The sequence below is a fragment of the Schistosoma mansoni genome, chromosome W (genome assembly GCF_000237925.1).
Source record: "Schistosoma mansoni strain Puerto Rico chromosome W, complete genome".
NCBI classification, from domain to species: Eukaryota; Metazoa; Platyhelminthes; class Trematoda; order Strigeidida; family Schistosomatidae; genus Schistosoma; species Schistosoma mansoni.
In genome coordinates, this window is record NC_031502.1 from 48379939 (window position 1) to 48392966 (window position 13028).

Sequence of the window (13028 nt, forward strand, 5' to 3'; positions counted from 1 at the left end):
ATATAGCTATCTTTAATAAACTCAAAACCTTATTTGCTCCATTTTTATTATCAGTCTTTTTTAAACTCTCACTAGGAGTTCTTTGTACAATGTGTTAACTATAAAATATATTTTCATAGTTGAAGGCGTGAGTCAACTGAAGCTAGACCACTGAAGACAATTGGTGATTGGTTGCTTAACTTCGTGGATTGGTTGAAGTTAGATATTAACACCATCGGATGCCAGCTCAGTGGTCTATCGGTTAAGTGCTCTGGCGCGAGACTGGTAGGTCCTGGGTTCGAATCTCGTAAGGCGAGGTCGTGGATGCACACTGCTGAGTCGTCCCACAATTGGGACGAAACGGCCGTCCAGTGCTTCCATGTTTTCATTGGTGGTCTAGCTTCAAATGACTCACGCTTTCAACTATGAAAGCACTGAAATCTCCACGAAAACTCCTGATAATATAAAATATATTATCATGACATTAAATGTTTTCATTAAAATATTAACAGTTTTTATATAGAATATTATTGATCGTTATATTGTTTATTTTAACATCCTCACTGCTCAATATTCATTTCGACTATGTTCAATTTTAGATAGAACATGATAGAACATTTTATTGTAGTTCTGGTTATATAACACCAGATTCATATTTATCAGAAAGTTATAGTATATCTCAAACAAATGGATATGATTGTCAAAATTTAAGTCAATATCATATTGATGAACAATTGGTTAAACAAAGAAATCATACACAAATATTATATCATCCTCAACAAAATGGTTTATATAATAAAGATATATCTAATAAAACAACACGTGTTGGTGTTGCTTTGTGTATGCCTTCAGAATGTACTTTAAAATTACCTAAAAACTTTCAAACTTCCCATAATTATCAACCACAAATAAATACACATTGTCAAGATTCCAATGTAGCATTTTCTACTGGTTATTCAAATAAAGATATCAGTAGGAAAGGTGAAACTCAGAATATAAATACATCGGAGTATATGAAAATGAATTCACCTAAAGACATCGTTAAATGGGAGGAATTGAATTCTGATGATTTGATTAGAATTCATCAATTAAGAAAAGTAAGTCAGAATGAGTTAATTCCTTCTTTTGTTCTTAACACATATTGATTTTATCATTGTTTGTAGTAGTTATATATATATACCTTAATTCCTAGTATTATGGATTTTATTTTTTGTCAGTTTTTTGTCTTTCCTCGCAGAACAACATAAGATCTGGCACAAATAAGATCTAGGACCTATCCAAGTTGTTATGATTCTGTTATCTGTTATGTTGCTAATAAATGATGGTTCTTACACGTATAGATAACCGCAATAACATTTTGTCCGTTCATATTTTAACAATAACCTTTCCTGTTTTTGATTAGCTGTTCTCACTTGTAGTTTACTAATTCTGTTTTGTCCTATGGTCATTGTTGATTGCTATATGTAAATAATTGTTCCGTTATAAATTTTCCTTCTGAGCACTATGCTTCCCTTGAACTCCTAGTTTATCTTTACGTTTCATTGCGTTGAGATTATTGATTACGTGTTGTTTGTCAGTCGTGCGTTTCATTGAGTTCACGTAGATTTGATTGTGTATTATAAAAATATCGCAAATCAGTCCGATCGCAAACTTAAAAAAATTACAAATCATCGTCGAGAGATAGAAGTTGAAATAAAGAAACTTTAATCATGCACTAGACGTACAGAAAACATGATTAGAGTAAAACGAAATAAGTTTAAAGAGTCTAAATGTATTTAATAGTAATCATCATCAAACTCAAACTTAAGGGAAGATGAAGAGTTATTCCATATGAAACGAGTTTTAGGCTATTTCTTTTTAGATATTTAACCATAAATTGAGTTTATTATGTAGCTACCAATCGGTACATCTAAACCCTTGAATATTAACTTGATATTGTGGTGTGGGTTACCTATATCCACATAAGTAGTATATGACGATGGTCGAGCATTGAATGCATTTCAGTACAACAACGATAAGGAAAGAACGAGAACGGAGCGCAATCGGTATGAAAATGCATGAAAAATAATAATCGGAGACGATGGACTAATATTTGTAAAAGGAAAAGTCAAGATTGAGACAATTGATTGATAGTTTGCAAATTAACTGTTTACTGTACTATTATCAGATTTCAGTGAGATATTCTGTACTTTTGTGCCTAAATGCATTCGAATGTCCTCACTCGTGTCCTAGGTTGCTACAATATCAGTAACACTCGTTGACTTCATGTCAAGTCTTAGTTATTTTGGTTTTCTCTTTACATACTCTCAGGGATCTTATTTGCTATTTTAACTTTTCAATTTTAGTTATAGGTGGTATCTTAAGGCATTTTGAACTTATCATTTATTTTCAGCATCATCTATTCGTATAAAAAAGCTCTCTTTATTAAAAAGTTTATGGGTATCATGGTAACCGAATACTGGGTGAAAAGTGGTGATCTATAAAAGACTATCCCATTGATTTTGAAAAATCAAAACCATTTCTTCTTAATACCTTGTATATACTCTTCCATATTTAGACATTATAATGATGATAAACCTTTTTTTTAAAAAATAGATTCTATTTATTTTTATTCATTTCTCAATAGTTGTTATGTAATTTTTCTTATTGATTATAATTTTCATAGATAATCGATAAAGAATTAAATATTCGTCTACCAATTAATCCAAAACATTTAATTATTGAATTAAGTACTGGTGTTATTTTAATTCAATTACTGAATAAATTTATTGGGACAACATCAAATATTAAAGTGAGTCTATTTTAATATGTAACTCATTCATTTACTTGAATTGATTGTTTATCCCATTTACTGAAAAACAGTTGCATTCTCTATTCTTTAAATAAAAATTATTAGTTATTGTTTGAATTGTTATTACACGTAACAATATCTATCAAAAGTATCTTAAGCAGAGACGGATAGTGGCAAGAGGTGGAATCTCAGATGCAAGTTTCATCCTATTTACGATTTTTCAAGTGACCGTACCTGCATCGGAGTTGATGCAAACACCGGTATTTGAATGCAATACATTTCGCTGCAAACTCCAACGCGTTATCCACTAAATTCCTGAGTCCAGATATCTACTGGTTTGTAATTTAATGGCAATTTTGAGACAGTCTGCACAGACACTGGGTTCGAATACCATAATAAATATTAAGTTAGGGAAGCAGGTATATATAGAAGACAAGTTTCAAATAAAACAAAACGTCCTTCCTGGGTTCCACTGCTAGTTACCTTCTATCTTTCACTATTGATTGATCACTGGGTGGTGATCAATGTCATGCGTGTCAAGTCCTTCTTAGTGCTGATCAAATGCTATCGATATATATATATATATATATCAAGAGTGAATTAATATGAGTGTTTATTGACCTAAATATGATACCCTATTATAATTAATTTTATTATTTATACTGATAAATTGAGTCTATTTTCACTGAATGTGTTAACTCAAAAAAGTTATAAACCATAATTTGTGTCAGATGGTTGGAGTCAATCACCAGGAAACACTAAAGCTAGGTTTCGTACTAGTTGTCATTTGTCAGCAACATGTGCTTGTAATCTCGAGAGAAAAGATGCTTCTTTTAGGATTCAAACCTTTATCACTCAGATTCGTGGACTGAGACGTTGCCACTGAGTTATTGAAGCTGTGATTGACTTCCTATAGAACTAAGATATTTTCATAGTTGAAAGCGTGAGTCAATTGAAGCTAGACCACCATGGAAAACCCGGAAGCACTGGACGGCCGTTTCGTCCTATTATTGGACTCCTCAGCAGTGCGCATCCACGATCCCGCCTCGCGAGCGAGATTCGAACCCAGGATCTGCCAGTCTCGAGCCAGAGCCATTAACCGATAGACCACTGAGCCGGCGTCCAACGGTGTTATTTTCAATTGATGATTCAAGGGAATCTACTTACAATAATCACATTTTTTCATATATGAAATCGTGTAGAGATGTTATTAAGTAATTTAATACTTACTGCTCATTTCACTTAAAACAAATCCTATTATTATCATAGCTATTGTTTTATAAACGACAAAATGTTAAGAACTGTAAATACATATTGTTACATCTGTCACTGTTGTGTCTGCAGAATCGTTTGACTGACTTGTGCTTAGCACTTAAACCCTAAATTCAACGACACGTAGTGTGAATACGAAGACTGATATTATGGACGGATTTGACCTAAGAGAATTAATGAAACTGATACCTGAATACATCACTTTTTATATGATTTATTTACCGTTAGATTTATATGATTTAAACTAAGTAGTATGTATCATAACTTAATCGATAACCTACCATATGAATACACTTTCAGTGTCATACGATCAGGCATCTATGACTAACGGATATAACTAATTGACCAAGTTATGCAATTACTCTGTAGTGCCCGTCGCTATGTCAAGCCCACATAGCCTCTGGACAGATCAATCTATTCATTCTTCTTAAATCACATTTTGACCTTGTTAATTAATTGCTTATCAACCTTGACTGTTTTCATGTAAGTGTATATGTGTGCATTTCTTATCTTGTTCATCATATGTCTGTACCTTATTTTTGTCTGACTATAAATATCGATTCAGGCTTGGTTAAATTGAGTTAACTCACACTCCTCCACCTCTCGTCATTTCGCTTCACTCTCTTCTCTTCGCTTCTTTGGTCGTTTGTCTGGATCAACGATTGTATGAAATACACATATTCGAAATTCATTCTTGTGTTTGACTTATTTAATTCCGTTCTTCACCAACGCGAGTTAACTCGATGATTATAAACGAGGATTGGCAGCAGGTATATTTTGACAGCAATCATTCAATAACAATCAGAAATGATCTAACTGGAGTCAAATTTCCGGGTCACTAAAACTCCTTATCAATATGTAATTTCATGTTACAGAAAATTGGTAAAAAGTCGATTCCATATGTCATTCGTACTCCAATAGGTTATGTCTTTATTCCTCTTATCACACACAATGTTAGATAGGTTAGTCTTAAAAAGTCAGCTAGTATGAATTGTGTTGTCGAATTTAAGGTATTCAATCAATGTGTTATAATCTGTCCTCAATAATAATTTATAAAATACATTTTAGTTCAGCTTTAACATAAACTGATATTTGTGTATGTATACCGATTGACTACTGAATATCCAGATAGCATTTGTAAGAATAAGTGAATAGTCATTCATTATGATGCATTCTTGTCTGAGATTCTGGTCAGAGAACTTCCGTTCACTATCTCATACTAAAACGCAGTAGTAAATGTTAACTCTGTTCATTCAGAGTTTATTACATGATCGATTGGCTGCTTTTTTATTAATTGAGATCATGAATGGATCAATGTTAGACCATCGTTGAAAATCTGGGAGCACCGGATGGCCGTCTCGTCCCAGTATGGGACTGCACAGCAGCGCGCATATATGATTCCGCACTGGGGATTTGAACCCATGGCCTTCACTCTCGTGCGCTAACGCTAAACCTTTAGAATACTGAGCCAGCTTTCTATTGGTGAGTCTCTCTATCTCTCCAATCTAATTAGTATCAAGTACATGATTAGGATTAGAATAGAAGGTTTATTAAAATAGTTGAGTATAAACTTAGTTTTTCATTGTCCATTGATGTTAATTGGATGATCGGTAAAAACATAAACAGCATTGAATAGCCATTTTATTGCTTATTTGAGTCTATTCGACAGTTCGTAGGCGTTTTCAGTAGTTTTCTCCCTGGTGTTAGTTTTTAATTGATTGATCACTGAGTACTGACACAATGCTGTATTTGTCTGATTTTTTAGTGGTAATTAAATTCTATAGACTAAGTTCCTTTGGGGCTACTTGTCTGAGTGATTCGACGTCTCATTCACTATGTCGGGATGTTGGTTGGAGATAGTTAGTTGACTATTAAATCCTGGGTCTAGATTTCCTGCCATTTGAGACCAATCAATAAAGTTTAAATGTAATCCTAATAGAATTGATCCTCCCTGTGAGTTTCTAACACACTTCACACAGTTTGAGACCTTACTACTGAGCTATCCGACGTGCTATTGACTCTCAGCAGAAAGATAGAAACTCACTTCAAATTTAACAGATATCTTCACAAATCCTACTTCATCTATTCTAAATTTTGTACAATCTCCACAATTTATTAAAACAAATGTTAGATAGTTTACTTTAGGCAAAACATAGTTTTTCAAAATTTAAGTGCAACAGAGTACAAGATACTGTATATCCTGTAGGTTTTTCCCAAGAAAAGTATATTGTACGATCGATAGGGTGTAGTGTTAACCTCAGAAGGTTTTCAATTTGATCTTATCCATATTTATGGCATGCTATTTTCATCTAATTACCTTTAAAAATTGTTTACTATTTTTTCGTAGTGGATTACACTGAGGATGTATGCATACATTTTGTTATATCCTAGCGAAGACATAAGTACGGGTAACTCCCAGGACCTATTATTGGACTATTATTCTGTATATTTTTTCACTATTTAACTATTAAGTAATAAGTTTGTGTATATCTATATTCATCTTATTACAAGCTTTATTTTGACCTATGAATTATTATTATACGATTTACTGTCCCTAAATTATATTCAGTTTATTGATTATTGTATCCCACGTTCACAGCCACATTTGGCTTGATCTTGTACAAATATTATTTTCTATTTTATGGTGTGATGTGGTCTATCTGTTTGGTATATAAACTGAGTATGTTTGAAATAAATGATTCGCATAGCAGAAGCTGCAATTGGTGTTCTGGACTAAATTGGAAGGGCTAGGCGGACAAGGGACCAATAAGGATGCTAGACTGCTCATACTGGTCGAGCGTAATTGATATGGTACAGTGTTAAGATTAGACAAGTCGTATTCGGATTGGTGGATAATTCACGTGATAAAAAGCCGGACATAAATTCGTAACGAATTGGATACGGCCTTCCTATTCTTTTAATAGTCACAACACATTTTCACTTTCTTAATTTCCTAATACTGTAAAATTACCCACAGTATACATTCAGTTCAATAGATGTCACGTTATGCATCTTTTATTGTTTAACCTTTTCAACATTACTAAATTCTAACTTATCATGAATTTCTCTTAGAATTTTGTTTCATTTATATTGTTCTTTCATAAATTTTCAATTCATTCCCATTTTGATTTAGATCTGTTTACCTAGAAATGATCAACGTAATAATATGTTAAATGAAGTAGTCAAATCTTATCGTCGAAATTTAAGACGTTGTCGTGCTACAATATATCGTTATGGTGTACCTAAAGTAAGATTATAAATAATAATCTTAGTCAAAAATGAGTTATTTATTTTCCGGAATCTAGAATATTCATGATAACATTCTCTAAAAGTCTTCTAGTTAAATGAATTTTAGTTTCCATTTCTTTGGGTATTTTGATTATACTATGTTATTCGAACTATATAGCGACCAAATGCTTGAAAGTTCACTTAGTATTGTTTGTTTGAACCTTCCCATTGATGTTTAGGACTGCAATTGATCAGTCTCTAATTGGCATACGTGCATACTGTGCGTATTGCCTCGATATAGCCTCAATTCACAAACATTATAAGCAAAGATGGATAGTGGCTAGCAGTGGAATCCAGTTTGACGCGCGTTTCATCTTATTTGGGACTCGTCAGGATTGCATCATTGAATGGTTATGCTATATCACAAATCCAATAAATTTGTGATTGTACGCATGAATAACTTCCTAGTTATATGAAGTTGGTTACTTAACTATTTACGTCTTTTTTTAAAGATTCAGAAATAACACAAATTTAACAGTAAAGAATAAGACTCGTTTTATTTAGTTGGAAGCGGCTTATATACTTTGTAAATAAGTTTACTAATTTATTTATTATCCTATTGATAGTCTACATTATTTCTTAAATAGATGAAATCTTTATGTTAGAAAATTACCTGTAATATACCTTATTTGTTTATAAATGAAATGTAATAACAAATATGACAAAAATAAGTGTCATAGTTTATAATTCTATTTGGAAATTCCGCCTTGAAAACAAAGTGTGCTTCAATGTTGTAGTGAACAAGAAGACGAGTGAGGACAATCGAATATATCTAGACACAAAATTACAGACTATCTTACTAAAATCTGATAATAATACAGTAAACAGTTAATTTGCAAACTATCAATCAATTGTCTCAATCTTGACTGTTCCTTCTGCAAATAACAGTCCATCGTCTCTTATTATTATTGTTCATGCATTTTTATACAAATTGCGTTTCGTTCCCGTTCTTCCGTTATCGATCTTCGACTGACATACATTCTATGCCTGAACATCGTTATATACTACTGATGTGGATATAAGTAGCCAACACCACACTGTAGAATAAATCAGATCAATTAGAGTAAGTATGCCACTGAAAAGAACAATAGAAATCTAGGCAATAATGTTTGTTTTATATTTTAAACAAGAAAAAAGGCGAAACAATCTGTAAATGAACTTATTTTCTTGTTTTGTTTTTCTTTATGAAAATGTTCTTATAAAAACAGGAATATCTATTTTCTACTGAATCCATTATAAATCCTCAAAATGCTGATGGTTTATTATCGTTGGCTAATTCAATTTCTATTTTATACAATCTACATAATAATAATAATAATACAAAATCTCCTATAAATGCTTCTTCATCTAATAAAATTCAAGAAGATTTTAGTACAAACATAGATAATCAATATAATACAAGTGTATCACAGATCCAATCAACATCACCATCTTTACAACAAATACATTCAGGAAAACATCAACCTACTGATAAGACCGCCAATCATCGTAGAATACATCAAATGACTATTTGGTCAAATTATTTATGTTCAGATGTGTAATAATATGAACTGAAAGAATAGAATACAATACAATGTAATGATATTAACTTCTTTTCTATACGGATCACTTTTTGTTTTCTATTTATGATCTACAGTTTATGCTTTTGTACAATAATGAAAATATATTTATAATATTTTTCTATACACATATTTATATTATTGAGAAGCTTAATGGTTCCCATAGAATTCAGCATGTAAAAGAAGGAAATGACATGAGCATTTAATAAATATAACATTTTGTTTTGTTTCCTAATATTGATTGTTATTTCTGATTAACATTACAGGTTTATGTGAGATTTTACTGCAAAATTGGTTAACAATCTAATTGAACTGTTATATCGATTGGGTTAGTACCCTGTTTGATATATATGAACGTGATAAAAACACCTATCAGAGAGCAGTGAGCGGTCTTGAGCACTTACCAGTCCTGCTATCTGCCTAACCCAGCCAATTAAGTCCAGAACACCAATAACAGGCTCTGTAATATGAATCATTATTCTCAAACATACTGGATTATATACCAAACAAACTGACCACATCGTACCATGAAATAGAAAATAACATTTGTATAAGATTCAGCCCAAAGTGGTTGTGAATAGGGGGAGACAGTAATTAATAGACTGGGGATAACTCAAGAATGGTAAATCGTACAGTAATAGTTCATAGGTCAAAATAAAGCTCATAACAAAAGGAACATGAATATGAATAGTTGAGTTAATTAGCAATTATGCAATAGGAAATATACATATCACATTGGTCTATAAATAGTCTTCAAAGTTACTATTCATAATTCTCCACGGGATACAACATGAACATATCTATTGTATGGATAGTAAATCTATGTTTTTTGTGAGCTCCCAATGAGTAGAAAAATTGTATTTCTAACGTTTCGTGACTTATCGTAAGCCACTTCTTCAGAGCACACTGGAAAAAAACTAGCGAAAGTTTAAATTGGACAAACGAAACAATGTAGAACATTGTTAGCATAATCAAAACCATAATAAGTTTGAGTATGCCAAGTTGTTCTTGGCTAGGGTGAGTTTGTATGACCTGACATTATTAATTTGTGCATCAGAATGTGGGTTTGATAAATGTATGTATTTATTATATAAAGCAGTGGGGTTAAAATCAAATGTGTGTTTAGATGGTGTGGAAAATAAATAAGATCAGATGTGGTTGTTTGGGTAAACAGTCCGGGTCGGATGAATATTCAGGCCTTCTTTCCTATTGAGTACAGAGGGATTTAACATATTATAAGACTTTTTCGGCTAATCGCCTCTGTTCGTAGTTGCAAAAACGTTTCCCAATTATTTTGATATTTGTTATATTAATTTGTTGATTATTGAAAATAGTATGTACTGCTTTTGCTGATTTAACCTGTAGATTTTGCGATTCTACAGGATTATTAGGCTTTTTGTCTACTTATCTGATCCAAATGCGTGGTTTGATGGCACTGGCAAAAATAAGCGACTCAATATGGGACATAAATGAGTAACAATCGGAAAATGAAGTAGCCATAGGATCTCCAGTATCTCCAATTGTTGATAATTTATTTGTCTCATATTGAGTCAGTAACTTCACCTTCGTTCCCAGTTATAGATGCTTAAATATTGGATTGCAATAGAGAGCATATTAAGGGATAGATAAAGTTAATTTGATTTTAGAGGTGAATGTCATTACTTTCGTGAGGGTTGGGAAACTAATCAAAGTCCTAATGCAAAGTAGGTGGTTACTGGCGAGCCTTTGGCATATGAGTCTAATACACAAGTTTGTGGAGTAAATTCATGGTAGTCGGTGAACGAATTCTGCTTCCCAGCTGTTCATCTTCTCGGAATCCTGAAGCCAGTGAATGACAATCGTTTCGAATCATGGTTTACCAACTAGGGGGAACATCAACTCTGAAATGTAGGTACATCCAGCTGACGAGTCCCAAATAAGACGAAACGCGCGTCAAACTGGATTCCACTGCTAGCCACTATCCATCTTTGCTTATAATAGACTTATAATTGTTTATAGCTAGGAAACGAACTTAGTAAAAATTACATTCATTTACTTTGTTTTTTTCTTGAATATGTTTTACGGATTACTAAAAAATTTTTTTGAGTATTAATCGATCCGAGTTGACCTAGTCAATAACCTGTGTCCTTAAACGTGTCTCTAATACGAAAAGTTGTACAGGTTCAGATCCTTTTCTTTCCTTTTTTTGTAAAAGAAACTTGTTGAAATACCTCGTGCTGAGAATTCTATATTGTACCAAAATATAATACTGAATAAAGCCAATAATTATAATCAGACCAATCAAAAACACATTCAACGCATCATTCATTTATATTTATCATACGATTATTGTATTTCCAAAGTTCATCCATGTTGGATGACAAAGATATGCATATTTATGGAAGTAATTTGATAGTTATTCTCTTTTTTATATTTAGAAAAAAAAAGAAAACACCTTTCTTCCTTCATTATAAGTTAATTGACATTGTTTATTCTCATTGTCATCATCATTAAATACATGAAATATATTCTGATTATATATATTTAACAAAATATTATGAACAAAGGTCTTTAATTATATACTTCATTCTTGGTTTATAGATGTTGCCATGGCAACTCTTTCCTTTTTTTTCATTATTTGAAACAAACCATTTCATATACAACAATTCATATGTTTTATTAACACAAAGATCGAAATTTTTAAATGTACAGACTATTCTTAAAATTATTTCTATTATAAATAAATGAACCTTGTATTGTCTATTCAAAATTATTGTTTATGTATTCCGATGTATTACATGTAAATAAATAATTAAAGTATACTAATACTACAGCGTGGACAGGACACTACGGCGTGCCTGAGAAGATAGTCAATATCATACGGAACTCCTATGATGGACTAAACTGCCAAATCGTCCACGGAGGGCAACTCACCGACTCATTCGAGGTAAAGACCGGTGTTAGGCAAGGTTGCTTACTCTCACCCTTTCTCTTTCTCCTGGTCATCGACTGGATCATGAAGACGTCAACATCTGGGTGAAAGCGCGGGATACAGTGGACAGGCAGGATGCAGCTTGACGATTTAGACTTCGCGGATGATCTGGCTCTTCTATCACAAACGCAACAACAAATGCAGGAGAAAACGACCAGTGTAGCAGCAGCCTCAGCAGCAGTAGGTCTCAATATAAACAAAGGCAAAAGCAAGACTCTCCAATACAATACAATATGCACCAATGAAATTACACTTGACGGAGAAGCTTTGGAGGATGTGGAAATCTTTACATATCTGGGCAGCATTATTGATGAACACGGTGGATCAGATGCAGATGTGAGGACGCGGATAGGCAAAGCAAGAGCAACATATTTACAACTGAAAAACATCTGGAACTCAAAACAATTGTCAACCAACACTAAGATCAGAATTTTCAATACAAATGTCAAGACAGTTCTACTGTATGGGGCGGAGACGTGGAGAACTACGAAAGCCATCATCCAGAAGATACAAGTGTTTATTAACAGTTGTCTATTCAAGATACTTCGGATCCGATGGCCAGACACTATCAGCAACAACCCACTGTGGGGGACAACGAACCAGATTCCAGCAGAGGAAGAAGCGCTGGAAGTGTATAGGACACACATTGAGGAAATCACACAACTGCATCACAAGGCAAGCACTCATATGGAACCCTGAAGGCCAAAAGAGAAGAGGAAGACCAAAAAAAACACATTACGCCGAGAAATCGAGACAGACATGAGAAGAATGAACAGCAGTTGGATAGAACTAGAAAGGAAGGCCCAGGACAGAGTGGGTTGGAGAATGCTGGTCGGCGGCCTACGCTCCATCGGGAGTAACAGTCGTAAGTAAATAAGTAGTACTACAGTTTGAAATTCCTTTCTTTTATTTTAATGAATCAATGAAATAATTTAGTTTAAACAAATAATGGATGATCAATTTGTGGATATTTAAAGTTTAACTATATGTATGTGCCAAAGAAAGATGCATGGTCTACCTTAAATGTATAACCCAACATTACACGTCTTTTTAATGAGTAATTCAGTATATAGTAAGCTCGCTTTATGATTTGTTCAGTTGATCGAATCTGTAAGGAAATAAGTAGTCGTACACAGTTTGAGAGATAGTTTTGACTTTTTTTATAGTA

General features: G+C 33.0%; 1 protein-coding gene across 1 annotated transcript; it reads left to right on the forward strand.

Annotated features, from left to right (window-relative positions):
* Positions 1 to 821: 821 nt before the first annotated feature.
* On the forward strand, positions 822 to 8871 carry Smp_161070 (hypothetical protein; the record flags this gene model as incomplete). The annotated part of the gene is made up of 4 exons (XM_018789968.1): positions 822 to 1076; positions 2645 to 2770; positions 7176 to 7289; positions 8539 to 8871. 4 exons carry the CDS (start codon positions 822 to 824, stop codon positions 8869 to 8871), a joined length of 828 nt encoding a protein of 275 aa, XP_018655358.1.
* Between the last annotated feature and the right edge of the window lie 4157 nt (positions 8872 to 13028).